Below are 18,854 nucleotides of genomic sequence, written 5' to 3'. Positions count from 1 at the left end.
GCCCAGCATCCTCGACATAAACATCCTCCAATGGACATAAAAGACCAGCAAAAGAAGCATGCATCACCCGCAAAGGCCTCAATAAGTCAAATGATAGATGGAGCTGTGACTGGTTCTGTACCACCCACAGAAATTGTGCCTAAAGCAATGAATAATAAAACCAGATAGGACAATCGGCTGTGTTATGTCAGGCGACAAACAACAACTGGAGCACATGAGATTGATCATACCGCTCGAGAGGAAACACAGGTTGCACACATGGAAAGAGATCATCCCAAAACAAGTGCATTGACTCTCCTGGCACAAGACCAGATAGCGCTAACTGTTGCACTGACTTCTCCTTAGCTGGAAATGCCAGAAGCTACAAAATCCATTTATGCAGCTCTTTAAGTAGCCACCAGTCAATGCGATGATGGCCTTGCTTCTATTGAAGAAATTATGACACAAAGTAAACATAATGTCCTATGAAACTCCAACAAAAACCTGGAGAGTAGCTGTTGAAAGCAACCATTTGGTGGAAAAGGAGATACTTGAGTTGGCTGAGTTTATAGAGAAACCAACACCAGGAAAATATCTCAGTGAGACCTCACTCTATCTGAACCCGAAGCAACCATTGTGAAAGCTACTGAGCAGATACTGACTATTGAAGAAAAGTACAAAAGCACAGTTAAGTAAAGGAGTCAGAGTTGAGCTATTGAGCCACCAGGTCAGCACATCCTTTGTTTAAAGGAGATATGCCATTGACAGAGTCTTGTCACAGACTGTTACTTCCTGAGCCCGCATCTGAATCAGAGTTGCTGAGGCTGAAACACAGGAAAATGAACCCACCTCATCTTAATCTATCTGGGTAATGTAACAGTTTAACTTTTAATTCCAAAATCCTCTATCATTTGTTAAAGTAATCATGACTTATGCTTAAAGTAAAAAAAAAAAAAAAACACACCTAATTTTAGGGCATTTGTATGAACACAACATTTGGAAGTCTGCTGTTTTAAAGCATTGAAGTCATGAACTATGGTGTCTAAGGCTAAAATCTCAATTATTGGGGTGAAAAATATCAAACTTTTGTCATGGTTAGGTTTATGGTTTAGATCAGTCCATTAGTTTTTTGATCCCTTGATATACAATGCATTTTAGATATGTTTATTAGTCTAGCAGTTTAGATGAATACCAATGTTGGCAGAAAGGATTTCCTTTCTGAGACAGTACTGGTTGACTTTGGAGTCGCATTTACTACACTTTTGGATTAGATGCTATTTGGCAGTTTATCCAAATCAATCAACTCTAGGTTGAAGGTGAGTTTTCAAACAGTACCTGTTCATATTTGACAAAAGATAGAAGCCCTGTAATCAGTCACTGTGATGGATTATGTAGCTCAAGCCAGTTTCAGTTCTCTAAAGTTAAACCCCCCCCCCAAAAAAACAGTAAAATGGATGGAACCAAATTACTGCCTGGAAGGTATGACATCAATCTTAAACCTTTTCAAAAAATATTCCTTAGACCATGTTCTGCAGGAATATAATGCATTCAGTTAAAATGTACTCAATGGTCTCAAACAGGTGAAATGAAAATTGTAAATAGACATACTATGTTTTATTTTTACAGAAATCTCAGATGACCTGTGTGGCAGTGGGAACAACACAGAGATGAGTCTAAACCTGGGCAGAGATTTAGAGCAGTGACACTGTGCCGGCCCTAGGGAACTTCAGAGTGGTTATCAACTTCAAGACAAACAACAGTAGATTAAATCTGGGGGTCACCTCCTGCTGCCTGTCCCCAACCATCTAGTCTGACCTCACCAACTCCACCTGCTGCCTTTTTTCTCAAGGTACACCAAGAAGTCTTGTATAAGGTGGGCTTAAAAGAAGACAAGTGTGCTGTAGGCATCATTTTGGAAAAAATTACAAGTGGAAGAGTAGCTCACAAGAGCTATTTTACCTTTATGATAAAAGCTAAAAATAAGAAAGCAGAGTCAGCAAATACAGCAGCTACATGGTGGGAATTTTACAGTTCATTTACTGACCTCTGTGCAGCCATCTGGACTGCATTTCATGATAGGAAAAGCAAGGCATCTTTCATTCTAGCTTTTTAAATGCTTATGAAAGGTTTTTATCTTTAACATATACCCTTTTTTGTTTATATTTTCCATTAACATTGACATAAAGTGCGTTGGCAACACATTGCACATGTTGCACATATTAATGTGTATAATATGGAGCATATTAACATATAAAATCTCCAAACGCTTGCAGACTTGTTCAGTTGGAGAACAGAATTGCTGTAATTCCTATCAACCCAGAGAGTTGCAATGGCATTTTTTAGAACTTCAACATTCTCAGCTCAGTAAACAGAGGACTTTTGTTAGTTGATGGCGTTATCTCTCCGAGCCAGCATCACTCAGATAAATTGAAATAATGTGCACTCCTGCACACACAAATACACAGCCTGTAAAATATTTCACAATCTGAATAGGCTGACTGTCGACTTTTACTGTCTGAACAGAGTGATTATAAAAAAAGAGGGTCCATCTGGGACAAACCTTTTGAATATGAATGTACCGGTGGAGGGAATGTTGAAAAAAAAAAAGAAACACCTTGAAATCTAAAGAAATTTCTCCCTAGATGCTGAGTAAAATCACCACATATAAACAGAACAGTGAATTAATGCTATATAATAAGACTAAAATTAAATATCTTACTGTAACATTATTTACTATGAGTAATGATACTAATCTGACAGCAACATAAAGTGTAGGCTGACCTTTATCTGACATGAAATCCTTTTTCTCAGGCATTTACTCTCGTTCAATATAAAATATTGATAGCTCACCCATCTGTGCTTTCTTCTGCTTTCATCTGCTTGCACTTTATTGATTTACCTGCAGGATATCCAAAATTTGAACATTTTTTCTGTTTAAATTTCAAAGTTTGTTTTTGTCTGCCTAACGAACTGCTGCTTTGAGGTTCTACTGTGTTTGTTTTGGTTTCTAAGGTTAGCAGCAAAGCCTGCAGGGATTGCGCTGCTGCCCTCAGCCCTGCCAACCAGTGCCAGCTCCACCATCCGTCTCTTTTAAATGATTAATTACTCAGTCGTGTACCTACACTGTGATCTCAGCATCTGCCTGAAGAACCTCTCTGACTGTTAAAGGGTAAGACTGCAGTGTAATGAATGCTAAAGGACAGGAGATTGAGCGGTGGAGAGTGGTTAAATTTAGTGACATGAGCTGTGACACTGTGAAAACAGGGAGTCAGGAGAGGAGCAAACAGCCTCTAGTAAATAAGAACGACGGGAAGAAGATAGAATTAAGATATGCTGCCATAAGAGGGAGATGTGCTGACTTAGACTGCGACTGAGAGCCAAAGACACACACTCAAATATCTGACATGCCATTTTTCATGTTGAAGGTGAGTAAGGTCTGTGCAAAGTTACAGAGGAACACATGGAGAGATGAGAAAGGCACTGATACCAACTGCTGTCTCCCGCTGTCTTAGGTATGGGGCTGTTGATTTAATGGGAAAACCTGCTTAATCTGACAAGTACATGTTAGAGGGCAGAGGTGAAAGGATAAACTTGTTTTACTTATTTCAATGTCTGCCTTTGTGGAGCACCTCTACAACTCTCTTATGATGTTGTTTGTGTCTCTTTTCTGTTATTGCAGGTCTCGACTGAGGTAATTTATTCTTTGTAGTGAGAAGTTTATATTTATAACAGCCATTTGGACAACTGTCCTGCGATTAAATGCATTGCTCTTGAATGTCTTTATACAAATGCAAATTAATGAGTCCTCCACCAATGTGCGTCTATTGACTGCATTACTGTTTTTCATTAAAAAAAGTTTAGTTTTTTTTTGTTTACACTTGGTGTCAGACTTATAATCCACTCCAAATACTTCACTTACATAAACCTTTCACAAATATGTAGTTTACCTCGTTTGAACTGCTTCAGACCAGGCTGCAGTGCTTAGAATAAAATGAATTAGATTTGCTTTCCGGTAAAACTCCTTTGTGGTGTTCTCTTTTTGAAATAGATGTGTGTACTTCTGCTCCTTTTATCAAAAAGACAAATAGCACAAAGAAAAACAGGTCTTTGGATTCACTTATCAGGGCTGTGCACCTGTATTGTTTCAAATTGTGTTTCTGTACATCGTGCCAACTAGTTTTGATGATTAACAGCAACACCATCCTTCTCTCAAAAAGTAAATGACCTGTTAGCAACTTTAATATTTTTCATGCCCACAGGCTATTTATTTTCCTTGTCTGTTAAAAGCAGTGCCCCCAGCAAAGAAGTGTTTCCCTTCTTTGGGAGGGTCCACAGTTTGTACCAATCTCAGGAATCGCATATCCTTGTGGTCCAGAGCTGAAAGAAGTGAAGAATTCCACCTTCCCGGAGGAGAAAGGTAATTATTGGCTGTGCCTTAAAACAAAAAGCGATCAATCTGAGATAACAGAGCGTGAACGAGGAATGCTGCAGGACAGGAAATGAGAGATGACCATGCCATCTATCTAAAGCATGTGAGAAAAAGAGCCAAATTATTAAGTGGGTCTCGTGAAAAAGATATAGACTTCTGGGTTTTATCTTCAAATTGTATGTCTTTTTTTAAAATCCTTTTTTCGGAGTCATTACTATATTTGTAGGTACATTACATGTCTCAAGAGCCTACATCACTGTATTCACACTTCTATTAGAATTTTATTTTGTAACATTCACAAAAGCACAACCATTGGAGCTGAAATTGACTTTCTGTCAGGAAGAGGATGCCTCTGTGCTGTTAGGGTTGAAATACAGTACTTTTCAAAATGAAATAAAGGCAGCCTTCAACTATGGTAGAAATCCTTGAAGCATTTCGACCAAAAACGGCAGAAACTTCTTGTCCAAGGAGCTTCTTTTATTATTTGTAGCTCTATTCAGACTGCATGTTCAAAGCCCATTATTTAAGCACCTGTGATGTCTCTCCTCCCATCGGAATGTAACCCACGTCTGTATCGCCTTCGTCTCAGAGGCGTTACAGGGTCCAGACAGAGAGAACACCGCTGAGTGTGTTCGAGTGTGTGTATATAAAGCTCCCAGTTGTTTGTTTCCACCTCATTCTTCTGCAACGCCACAACGCATTATGAATTCACAGATTTGGACAACTGTATTGCACTGCTGGACAGTGTGTGAAAGGACATGTGTTCGAAAGAGCAGTGTAGATTAGTCTGCAAGCCTGTATAAGGCAAACACTGTTCATCACACAATTAGAGATGTTACACTCATGCCACTAATTTTTAACATGAAATATCTTCACACCTGCTTAAATCACTAATACAATACCTTATTGATGTACTGTACATACATTATACTATTTAAGCGTTGTATACCTACACATTCAGATGGTCAATCTACTGATGCTTTTGTGGCCTACTGACTGCTGCAAGTACCTGACCAGACATAAATGTTCATTGCTTCAAGGCCCACCCCAAAAGTACCTGTTCTTTAAATTTGGTCAATATCTTTAACCAACACAGCGAGACTTGGTTCTTGCCATTGTCAGCCTGGTGGCTGGCTCCTCTGTTGTCATGGTGACACTGCTGCTGATGTTGTTAACAGTCACAGGGTAACCTGGCTACTCCAATAGGCAGGTCCACCATGAGCTTTCTGCTGCTGTCTGCGCCCAGGGTGAGACATGGTCTTACCGTGACCAAGAAGGACCCAGTGCCAATTACACTGCTGACATCCTCAACAGAATTGCTGCCAACTATCATATTTGTCAATAGACAGTGGACCAGTCAATCACATTATCCATAGAGCTGAGGCGGCCAGTCCTATCATATAGGCCTGACCAGATGATGAGGAGCAATCCAATTCACACCTTCACTCTTAGGTGACACAGCTGTCGCAGTCAAATTTCACACTTAACCATGAGCAGTCTATTATCATTCACATATAATAAACACCTTCCCCAAATAGAAAAGCTTCTCCGATCCCTTTATTTTCCCTCAGTGGGAAGAAATCAATGCTTCTTCTATCCTACTTTGAGATTGAAGACTTCTTAATACCACTTTACTATAATGTATGCATTCATGGCCTGACAGTTATATTGAGCCCCTCTGACAAACGGTTTAGGTAAAGCATTTTCATTGGTTTAGGAGAATTCCACCTGATATAAATTGCAGAAAAGAAAATACAAGCACCTTCTATGATAAAGAAGACTTCATACTGCCTCATTATGTATGGTGGCCGGTAGGGGTCACACGCTCTGCAAGTGATTCAACGACAAAAATTTAGAAAAACATCAAGCATATTCAGAAACGCTGTACATGCAAATGAAATTCTTAAAACAAATGCAAAGACAAGCGCTGCAAAAACACAAAAGCTCTGCAAAACAAACAAACCTGCTGCAAATACAAAAAACAAAATTACGTCAAAAACACACAAATTCATATCCGAAAATCAAGACTCAATGTTTTAAACAGTGACGTACAGTAGCAAATATCCATCAACAAATGAAATCAATCTTCTTCAAATCCCAGTTAACATATTCAACAAAGTTTATAAAAAAAAAAAAAACTATACAGAAAAATCAAAAAGAAGGACTGGGGATTTTAATTATCTGAATTTCTTACTTTCAGAGTGCACGTCCACAAAGTGTACAAACAAAATGTATGTGTGTGTGTGTGTGTGTGTGCGTATATGTGTGTGTGCTTGTGTGTGTGTGTGTGTGTGTGTGTGTGTGTGTGCGTGTGCGTATATGTGTGTGTGCTTGTGTGTGTGTGTGTGTGTGTGTGTGTGTGTGTGTGCGTGCGCGTGTGCGTGTGCGTATATGTGTGTGTGCTTGTGTGTGTGTGTGTGTGTGTGCGTGTGCGTGTGCGTGTGCGTATATGTGCGTGTGCTTGTGTGTGTGTGTGTGTGTGTGTGTGTGTGTGTGTGTGTGTGTGTGTGTGTGTGTGTGTGCGTGTGCGTGTGCGTATATGTGCGTGTGCTTGTGTGTGTGTGTGTGTGTGTGTGTGTGTGTGTGTGTGTGTGTGTCTCGACTGGATCATAATTCCCACCGTTACTCCTCTCTCACACGTACCTTTCTTTATAATTCTGTGTGAGGACCAGATGAAATATCTGCATAAGATCAGGATTTCATTAAAATGTGTTTAATGCTCTTGAGAGAAACTCAGGAACCAATTAAAGTAGTCTCGAACCTAAGTTACATACTAAGACATAGTACACAGCATATCACCTCGCACCCCACACTCATTTCATTTTGTTTGGTAATGCTTTGAATGACCTCTGCTCACAATTTGTGTCAGAGACACTAGAGTTAAGCTAGTTAACTTATAGCACACATGAGGGGCAGTTAAAAATCATTTGGCTCCAACTAGTGGGCTTACACAGCATGTTGGAGCCTGCAAATGTCACCAGCTGAGCTGCAAGATGTTGGTCCCATCGATGAAGACAGAATTCTCTCCTCAGGTAGACTATCAGGAATCTGATCACGAGTGGCTGTTTCTATTGGAACATCAATCCATGAGCCTGTCGTAAATAACTGTTTGAGTTAGTGAAGCATAAAGCTTTGGCTGTCAGAGAACGTTAAATTCATCTCTTCGCTCCTCAGCACTGAGGGAGGCTGTTAAAGGGTTAAAGTGCTTAGGAGAACATTGTGTTTTGAGGAGTTTGTTGCCTTAGCAGAGTCCATGTGATTTAACAGCAATAGCAGGTTTTAATGCAATGCTGGCTCGAGAATTGTTCAAAACTGTGACACTGATTTAATATTGATTATATTGCTCATGTATTTTTTTATCCATCATCTAAACACATAATGACAAGCTGTAAAATGCTCAATTTATTTGTGTGCTGCTCGATATTTGATAACGGCTGTGGCCTGGTAATGACAACACAGAAATATGCACCTCTTAATTCAAACCCCAAAGAGGTGCAGCGTCTCTCTGCCACATCCCCACAGGGTGAGCCAGCAGATTTGAAAGAAGCAGAAAGGAAAGCCTTAACAAAGAAGCACCTCGGCGCAAAGAAGAAGAAGAAGAAGAAGGAGAGACAATATTGAGAATAGCCTATATGCTCTCTCAGGAGGCATACATTATAGAATGAAACACATTAAAATGTACAGTTAATGACAGCTAGAGGAAGACAGACATGTTTAGAGCTTCCCCGGTGAGATTAGCCCACAATTGTGAGCTTCTCGTTAAGATTTGTGTCATGCACTCAGCAGAAACCAAATTGAATCTAATTGTGCTATCTGTAAGGAAGGAGGAAACCCGAAGGAGATGGCCAACATATGCGTATTAACTGGCAATGCTTAGATTGGCTTACCACAGGAACCATTTATAAAGATGTGTTTGTGTATTTTTATCTACATTTTTTTAACACGGAAGCAAAACACCTCATGTCCCTAGATAAATTAGGCGGTAAAGGGGTTGAGAGGTAGTAAAATATAACTGACGAGCCTATAAAACAGAACAGCAGGTGTGAACAAAAGGAAGGTGGCAGAGGACGTCTTTGCTTTGTTCCCACGTCTTTTTGATGAGCCTCTGTTTACCCAAATTATATCTCGTAAACCAGGGAGTTTAAAGTTGTTCTCACAAAGAATATCCTGCTTTAATGATGCAGAAAGATACAATCCACAACTCCAAGGTCTAACAGGAAGTCAAGGTAGAAAGTGATAAATGTTTTGGTGAAGACATTTCAAGTTAGCTCACAACTTTGAACCTATTTACAGAGAGATACTGTAAATGTCTTACAAGAAGATTATGACTTTATGTGATAACAGCCTTAGCAAACATACATACAAACATAGAGTTTAATGCAATTGAATTATCACCCTTCTTGATGTCTGTAGAAGACTATAATCCTCCAAAAACAAATTGAAACATTTTTTAATCTCACTTTGTTTACTCCGTGTCCTCCTGTTTTAAAGGGAACACAGACAACCACTGCGCCACTGTGGCTGAAAGTAATTAAGATGAAAGAGATTACGCTCAGGTTTGTGTATGCTCTGAATTGAAATCTTTAATTTTCTTTTACAGAATAAATCCTTGAAGTGAAGAATTAAAGTCCATATTTAACATTTGTATGGTACACTGAGGCTAAAAGACAAATGCTTATACTGTCCTCGAATCAAAGCTGACTGATAACAGAAAAATAAGAAATGAATAATAAATGTATTTGCCAATTGGCTTGGAAATCTTTATTAAAATTACTTTTCTCTGAATTAATTTAATATCACCAACAATCACGGAGAAACCAGCAGGAATACAATTAAATTCACAAACAGATACATTTTATTAATAATTACAGAAATAAAACTGCTGAAAAGATCCACCTGCTTAAAACTGTTAAGACTAACACTAAATGAGTACCTTCACATTCTGTTGACTTTATTAAGAGTAGATTGTTTATATAAGGAGTCAGTACCACTTTAAATTACTTATGTGGTATACATTAACGACAAAGACAGTGAATTGGTCAGCATAGTTTGGCATACAAACTGTGAATGGGTTAAAAAACTGCTGCTGGTTTCATTTAAATTCAGTGTTAACTAATTCTTTATTCAGCCGCTGAAGCTGAGCAAAACAAAGATTATAAACATGTTATATCTCAGAATACTAGTTATTTATATTTATTAGTGGACAACAATGCCAATTTCAAAGGACCCTGCTGAATAGATATTTTAAAGTTTAAAGTACAACTTAACAATAAAAGTTTCTTCAGCTCATCGTATGCTTCCTATTAAAGACAAGGCAGAAGACAAATTGGTTTTATATTGTTGGACTGAAGCCTTTCTCATGAATTCAGCTAATCAGTGTTTTACATTATTATACACATAAGACCTTCAAAAGTGCCTTTCTATAGCTTTATGAGTGCTAAGGGGGATTATATAACCTTTGGAAGACCAGGTTATATCTTTTTTCATCAGATATCCAAGCTTAGCTTACTATCTGTTAGCTTTCATATCTTAATATGAGAATTCTATTGAGCTCATTTACGCTCCTTGTTTTTTGTTTGGAGTGTGTTTAGAAATCAAGACTGCTTTATAAATGACTAAGCATAAGCCTTTAAATGAAATTATTTTCTTTTATTTTCACATATTTTCTTGAAAGTGGACTGTTCCTATTGGGCTGGTCTTCCACATGTTTCCAGATGTCTCTGGAAATCTGCGAGCTCTAGTTTTATATTTAGAGCCAAAAGTGCTATCAATCTATTTGTCTATTGAGGTTGAAGTCAGTGCGGCATTTTAAATTAAATAGGACATAAACTTTTATCATGAATTCATGTTTTTTGTGCTGAGCATGACAAGACCCCAGGAAGCTATATGGCCACTGCTAAGAAATTTAATTACCCGACACATCCAGCCAAGTACAACTTTACAGAGCTACAAGTGCTGGTAGGAGAATTTTGTTATTCTTTGCTAATCTAAGCTAACCATTTGTTGGTTGTTAAATTCAAAACAGAGCATTATATTGTTGCAGAAAAGAAAACATTATATATTCATTGGTATCACAAGTATTTCATTTGTCATTTCTTTTCATGTGAATAAAGCAATCTGTATGGGAGGGCTTGGACTGAACAACACACACACACACACTGATTCATATACTCTATCTATACACACCCAGATGCAATGAGAACAACCATATTGTAAAACTGCAGGCTACTGAGCCATCACATAGAAGCTGCTGGAGGTTAAGTGCCTTGTTAAAGTGTAGTTTGATAGAAGTGAATGGTTCATTAGGCAGTCCTCTAACTGTATAGTTAGCCATATTTCAGTGGCCCTTTCTTTTAAACAAACCATCATAAATGATTCTATGTTGGTGCTGGATCTATAAAACTAAGGATTGCTTGGTTTCTCTGCAGATGGATGTAGGTCAGTCTCAGTATCGTTAGATAAGAATTCAACAGCAAGTCTGAAAGACTGAAAACTTAGTCAGCAGTATAAAAACAGGCTTTGCTGCATTGCAGTGCAAACCAGTTCTGCGTCTTAGCTCCTCCCACAAATCTACTGCGTATCCAAGTATGAATGTGACTGAACAGGCCTTTGAAACAGTCAGCTGCAACTGATTTGAATGTGTAACCATGTTCTACTTTCTCTCTCCCTGCATGAGACACAAGCTCCTGTTGTGCCACTGATCGATGCTGATCTGGAGGATAAACCCTCTTTATGTGCCGGATTAATCATTCAGTGTGTTGAGGGGGCTTGTGTCAGACTCATGGATTGCCTTGATGGATCCCCCGGGAAGTTCAGGAACTTTGAGAAGGACGACTTTGAGGCAGACTGGATTAAAGTGGCAGAAAACAGATTTGGTCAGGTGTATATTGTCAAACTCAAACTTTGGCGGCTTCATTGTGCCTTGAAAAGCTTCGACACAAAATTGTGTGCAAACAACCTGTACAGGTAGGAATTACAATATATATATAATATTTCTTGTTGACATCCTAAAATGAATATCTTTTTGCTATGGGCAAGGAAACACAGACTCAATGACCATTATTCTTTTCATCGCAGGAGAATAATAGAGGAGGCATCCAACATTGCCAAAGTAAAATTCAAGTACATCCTGCCTATCTACGGACTTTGCCATGAAGCAACAGCCTTAGTGATGGATTACATGAGTAATGGATCGCTGAACAATCTCCTGGCCAGTCACACCTTGATGTGGCCAAAGAAGTTCCAGATAATTCATGAGACCTCTATGGGCATGAATTTCCTCCACAGCATGGAACCTCCACTCCTCCACCTAAATCTTAAGACGTCCAACATCCTCCTGGATGATCATCTGCATGTCAAGGTCAGTGAAACCCAGAGGGAGATCGTACATGATTATGAGGTCTGTTGATATTTTTGTGCTCTGGAGAGTAAAAATGCAAATCTTGCACAACTCTGAAATTCTCTTTTTTTTCTATTAAGATTTCGGATTTTGGTTTAATTCACTGGGAAGAGGGCATGAGCAAGAGGTTGTTCATGGAGAATCTGACAGCGAGAGGAAATATAAGTTACATTCCTCCAGAGACCTTCACTCAGATCCCTGATCCTCCAGGAACTGCATTTGATGTTTACAGGTGACTTACCAAGGGCATTTCTGAAATAACACCATTATACTCACTGCTGTTTCTTTCTGGTTCAGTGTTATATCCACAGTTCACACAGTTAAACCTTGGTCTCTACTATATATTGTATTATTAACAATCACATATCCCTGTAGTATATTCTATAACACCCATGGCTGATACTCTCTTGCATAATTTTTTATATTCAACACTTTAAAGTCGTGAATCCAACCCTCATTTTGCCCTGAGACGAGAAAAATGTGTTTTTCTTTGCCTGGAAGTTTTCGTCATGTGATGCAATATGACGCTTTTTGCATCACATGAAGAAAACTTTCAAGCAAAGAAAAACACATTTTTCTCGTCTCAGGGCAAAATGAGGGCTGGATTCACGACCATTCAACACTACTACCATGTTTCTAATGATACAAAGCTTCATGTAAATGGGTGAAGAATCCCTTTAATTTAGGATATGCAATAGTAAAACATGAAAACTGAGTTGCCTCTATCCATTTTAATCCACAGCTTTGGAATTGTGATTTGGGAGATTCTGACTCAGAAGAAACCGTATACTGGTAGGAATTTAATTTATTTCAAAAGCATCCTTATTAACCCTTAATCCCTGTCGGAATAAGACACAGAGTGAAATACACACTGTTCCTGACACATAAATAACATAGAACATGTTGTGCTGAAGAATGTTGTTAGAAACAGAATGCTCAACATATTTCACCCTTGTGGTCCTCTGATAAAATATTCAAAAACTTTGCACAAAAAGAAGAAGCAGAACCTGCCCTATTCGTCTGGTGTCTGCTGCATGAGTCCACCAGATGTCGAACCTGATATGTCTGACATTCTTTTTCTTGTCGCAGGGTGCAGTGTGACCACTGTGCTCTTACAGGTGTCAGATGGTAAGAGACCCTCTGTGGAGCAGGTGCCTGAAGAGAGGCCGCCTGAGTGTGATCAGATGATCCACATCATGACAAAGTGTTGGGACCATGACCACAAGAAGAGGCCGCAGTTCTCTGGTATGCAAATCAAACTCATGGACCAAAATCTACTTCAACTGTGACAGAAACAAAGAAATTGTGCATCTCGTGTTGTGTTTAATTACCTCAATCCCTCCTTCCCATCTCTTAAAAAAACAAACAAAAAAACCAATACAGTGTAACAAAGGCATGTTATCAGTTAATCAAATATGCTTGAGTTTAAAGCCCTTGGGGAAAAATGTGTTTCGAACATAAAACACATAAAAATGTTCAACATTAAGACTCTCACACACTAAAATGGAAAAGTGACCCATCTAATTATGTAGAAACACTTTAATATGCTGCCTTGACATCTGTTTGGTGCTTGTTGCTCAATTAATCTGCATTCTCTATAAAACTTCACGAAAACAGAAGTTTGTGACATCTAAGGAACATGAAGTTAAAAAAGAACACATTGTCTTGCATGTAGCACAGAATATCTGTATTATAATAACACAAGAGGGTCCTTTTGTTGAGGCAGGCACTCATTCCTTGAGAGGTCATCTTAATAAAAATGATTGGCATGCTTATGCATGATTATTCAACAGCAGTTACTCCATTTACTCCATTCATTTTCGAAAGCGCTACAGCTATCACAGGATTATGGGTTTTACAGTGGTGAGAGTGGAAGACAACATTTGTGTGATAAAGTACATTTAGAACAGTGTGTTTCCTGACTGCTGCTTTGTTTGCAGACACTGTGAGGAGAACAGAGGCTCTGAGTGAAGTCCTGAAGATCCCAGGACCAATCACAATGTCAAACAGTGACGGCAGACTCAAATCAAATTATCCATGGCTGCTTTCACCAGTACATAAAGTAAGACCTGCTTCATACTCTGATTTAATGTTTCTATCTCGTCCTTGGGTTTAATGAACGGTTCTCATGTGTTATAAGTGAGGGGAAAGCATTGTTCATAACACAAGGCCTGTTAAACCCTGTGTTTCATCTATGTTAAAATTAATTTAGCCTTTCAATTGATTTTTACGAGTGCTGCAGTGCTTATGATGCCTGTGTAGATAATGATTTTAGTTAGAATGTGAGAGCTTACGTCTGAACAGTTTATTATTATACAACATATATTTTGTTATCATATTTTCTTAAGCATGGCAGAGGCCATTTTCTCATGTTTCTGGGATTATGAAATGCTCTCTCCAAGTCATTTTGATTTGTATAATTTCCATTTTTATTACACCATTTACATTCCTTTGAAGCCAAAGAAAAGTTTCCCCTTTAGTGCTTAATAACAGGAGATAGGCTTGTGGGAGGCTCTAGTTTACACTACAAAAACGAATCATTTCCCGCTAGCAGCATTGTGAAATGGTAGTGTGGTACTGCTTAGGGGTAGCAGAAAAATATAGAAACTTACATAAAAATGACTGTATATGCACATGTAAGAAAAAAAGACATTAAACTGAATCAATCATTTTTAGAAATGTTTTCAGGCCACCTTAAGAATCGTATTACAATTTGAACCTCTTCTGCCACACTTGGAAAAAAACATATTTTTCTTTTAACATCTGGCCTTGCCTTATAGGAGACCCCCTGCCTCCCCTCCAGTCAAACAGGGCTATCCTCCCACTGCATGTGTGGCTAAACTAGGTCAGGAGGTTTTCAGGGTTCTCTATATTCACTGACTGTGTATAAACAAAAATGAAGAGTCTCCAAAGCTCGCGGCTGTACAAAAATGAAGCCAAAATACCCCAACTATGGGTGCTGACATTTTGTGCTGCATGGTGACATAATTTATTTTTTTTGCATCAAATAACATAGTAAAACGGAAGGGCTCAGAAAATTAACAATTGGACATAAATCAGCATCACAATAAATTACAATAACAACATCATGTGGGCTTTCGAAAAATGTATTTGAGGTGTATTTTAATTTGAAAGTATTCCATGTGTTCTATATGTTTACATCAGGGAGGTAGGGTATAAGACCTATATTGCTGCCATCAGCTAGAAAGCTTAAAATGTATTTTGGCTTTACTTGAACCAGTCTCTCCATGTATCCTTTTGTTTTTTAAACAGTCTGTCTTAGCTTGTTTCCAGTCTAATTATATAGCTGTCAAACGGTTTCGTCATTTTCATCCTGAAGAAACCATGCTCACATATTGATAACCACTTGTGATGCTTTTATGTCACGGCTAATAAACAACATTTGTCGCATTTCCTCTCTTTCTTTTCACTTTCAGACTTCCTTGCCTGAGCTGCCTGACCTTCCCTCAGGTAAACACAAGGGTAGAAAAAGACCGACAATCATGTTCATTGCGGTACAAAGCCTGGAGGGCTGACATTTAAAAAGTGCTATTTACAGTGCTGTCACACTTTTAATATTTCCTTTTGTACTGAAAAGGAAATATATCACATATCAGCAGAACAGAGAACAAAATAAACATTGATGCACACATGTTGGCCCCTTTTTTTCTTTTAAATGTTCTATGCATTTTTGATCTGTTCACAATAATGTTACTGATCCTGTGCATGCAGCCCCCCCTAAAAATTACAATACATTGATACATTTCTTAATGTTTTAATGAGTGTGTACAAGTTACACCAACAGCTGATATTTTCTAAGCCCCCAGCAAATTAAACACTGCACAGAACTACACAATAAAATGGGTAGACTCTGCTTTATAAATTCCTCCGACACACTATGATAACCATTCCTGCAGTCCTTTTCTTATATAACACGCTTTGCTTTTGTTTCACAGATGACTTACACTCCGAAGACAGAATTATCTCCCTGCTCTTCAAACAGGACTTTAGTAGTTTCAGACAGTCTGTGAGAAGAGAGCACGTATATGCACAGTTTTCTGAAGATAAGAACCTTCTCCACTATACGGTGGCCAGTGGGGACGTGGAGAGTGTGGAACATGTGCTGAGTCTGGGTGGGGAAGTCAACTGCACTACAACAAGAGGTTACACTCCTCTTATTGTTGCCGTTCTGCAAAGGTTTGTAGAAAGAAATATTCAGAACTTGTTTTTTACAAGAGACAAAAAATTATCTACTGAATACTAGTAGCTATTTTTTATAATGTCTGCACTTGAGAGGTCACTAAGATTTTCTACAATCAAATACATTCATTTGCCGCTGAGATGGGATCTTGATACCCCTCTCATAGTTGACTATGAAAAGGGAGCAGGAGCACAAGAAGCTAGAAAGACTTGGAGTTATGAGAAAAGTGAGTCGATACACTGATGCTGCATGATTTCTTTGCATTAATATATGAAATATGTAATTGGTACTTACAGCAGTTATACACATTGAACACTTCATTTTACAACAAACTGCCAAATACAAAACTAATGTGAAGCAGGAAAGACGCACAGTGATTATCAGCGAGTGAGACAAAATATGCATAGTAAGATATGGTCTCTGCCCAGCCCATCATATTCTATAGTTATATAGAGCTGTGTATACAACACATGAATTTGGTCGCAGTGAAAAAGCTTCTCTCTGCTGCCTATTGCATGACTGTGCAGGGAGTATCATAAATGAATCAGATAGAAGCAGAACAAAATCTTAAAGGAAGACTGAGCCCCTTTTTGATCCAGTCGGTGTCACCCTTGAGCACTAGTGAAATGAACCCAAAACAAACTTCCATTTGGCAACAACCCTCGCATTCACACAAAGGAGTTATCAAATGGAATGCACCATGATTAAGCAGCATTTAGTGCATGTAGTGGACAAACTTGTCCTTGTCCTCGAGCTGCTATTGTCTGTGGCCTGCATTGTTTTGTTAACAGGCTGATGTTAGCGTGCTGTAATTAGCGACACATTGACACAGAATGACATATGTAACATCCAAATAAGCAATGAGTAGGCTTTGCCTTTCTTCATTTCTGTAGTCCTTGACTAGCACAGTTTTAGTACTCTGCTGTTAGCTTGATGACCTTGCTGGGAAGAAAAAGCCAGTCATATTGTAATTCATTTAAATAAAACATCTTCTCTCCAGGCTTCATGACATCATCGCTTTGTTGGTGGACCATGGCGCAGCCACAGACCTTGGAGATGAAGACCTGTGGACTGCGCTCCATTTTGCTGCTCAGAATGGCGATGACAGAACGGTTCGCCTCCTCTTGGACAAAGGAGCTGCCGCAGATGCCCGGGAAAAAGCTGGTTGGATGCCCCTCCACCTGGCCTGCCAGAACGGCCATGAAACAGTGGTGCGCCTGCTGCTTTCACGGCTGTCAGAGGAAGCAGTTAATGAACGGGAAGCACAAGGTAAGACGTCTCTCCACCTTGCCTCCGCCTACGGGCATCTGAGTATCACCAAGCTCCTCCTCTCTCAGGGAGCAGATCCCAATGCTACAGACTGCTCTCTGTCCACTGCTCTTCACTTAGCTGCCGATGAAGGCCAGAACAGAATAGTCAGACAGTTACTGAAGAGTGGCATGAATACTGACACTGCAGACAGCAGAGGATTCACTCCGCTCCACTTGGCTGCTATGAAGGGTCACACGGGCATATGTAGGCAGCTGTTGTCAAACAAGGCCAGCCCAGACTCCCGGACGCTGCAAAGCTGGACCCCCATGCACCTGGCGGCCCTGAGGGGGCATGAGGCCACAGTGGTTCAGCTGGAGAGTCAGGGGGCTTGCGTGAATGCCAGAGGTGAAAATGGATGGACCCCACTCCACCTGGCCTGCCACCAGAGTGAGTCCGAAGTAGTGGCAAGGCTCCTGGCAGCCAATGCTGATCCCAACGTGTCAGAGGACTGTGATGGATGGACGCCATTACACAAAGCATGTAACAAAGTCAGTTTCCCAAGTGTCCTCCACTTAATATCCTATCATGCAGATGTGAATGCATTAAATTCAGGGAAATCTTCGCCACTACACCTGGCTGCCCAGCACGGCTGCTCACCTATCGTAAAGGCTCTGCTGCTGAACGGAGCAGACAGGACTTTGCTGGACTCATCTGGATCCACAGCTCTGATGGTGGCTCAAAGGTGTGAGAAATGGGACATAGTGAAGCTACTGGAGACGTAGGGCTGATAGAAGAACTGTGAAATACAATAGTTAATATTTGTAAACACAGCAGGAATGTTATCGTACTTTGTTGTGTGGCTATTTCATTAAGCTGTGAAAAGCAGAAATTAGAGATTACACAAAATACTTAACCAGTATTAGAAAGGATGATTTATCACATTTTATCTCATTAGTAAACACATAATTACAGAAAAGGCACAAATACAACTTCTTCCCATCAAAAACAAACTTTTGATACATCTATTTCATTTAACCTTGTTTCATTTCACAATTAATCATTACATGATTAAATAATAATTTTCATTAATAATAATCTGTACATAATACCTTTGCGTTAGGTTCACCCAGATGTACCACATAAGATTTAATAAGGTTATAACTGGAAATCAGGCTGCCATTGAATAAGTAAAGACACAAACGTCTATAAAATCCTACAGGGACATTAGAGGGGAAAATCAAAGGGATTTAATGCAAGGGTCACAATAAGGTGAAGTACCATATAAGGACGAAACACAAATCAATTCTCATCTGTGAATCACTTTTCCTGCATGTGTACCTTCTGTGTACTCTTCTGGAATAAAAGCTGCTGCCACGTAGTGATGAAAATGAAAATAAAATAATGCTCTTCTTATGACTGACTGAAGCATCCATTTGATTAAACCTGTTAGACTTTATGATGTAGTTATGTGTCTTATAAACTAGTGAAAATATGGAAGAAGATATAGACCTAGTGGATCACTTTTACTGGCATTTATATCATGCCTGAAAATTAAAATTTCATTTCATTCATCTATTGAACTCTGGAGGCCATAA

The 18,854-nt window shown here is 39.2% G+C and overlaps 1 protein-coding gene across 1 annotated transcript; it reads left to right on the top strand.

Annotated features, from left to right (window-relative positions):
• Window positions 1-11,055: 11,055 nt before the first annotated feature.
• Window positions 11,056-18,612, top strand: ankk1 (ankyrin repeat and kinase domain containing 1; the record flags this gene model as incomplete). The annotated part of the gene is given in 10 exon segments (XM_079354725.1): window positions 11,056-11,101; window positions 11,104-11,374; window positions 11,486-11,768; window positions 11,888-12,039; window positions 12,550-12,599; window positions 12,897-13,052; window positions 13,748-13,869; window positions 15,245-15,278; window positions 15,764-16,004; window positions 17,009-18,612. Coding segments are annotated over 10 exon segments (2,388 nt in total). The 3' UTR covers window positions 18,042-18,612.
• Between the last annotated feature and the right edge of the window lie 242 nt (window positions 18,613-18,854).

Source organism: Symphodus melops (genome assembly GCF_947650265.1).
Source record: "Symphodus melops genome assembly, chromosome: 10".
Classification (NCBI taxonomy): domain Eukaryota; kingdom Metazoa; phylum Chordata; class Actinopteri; order Labriformes; family Labridae; genus Symphodus; species Symphodus melops.
The sequence above is the reverse complement of the archived record's forward strand: the minus strand, read 5'-3'. Positions and strand labels throughout refer to the sequence as shown.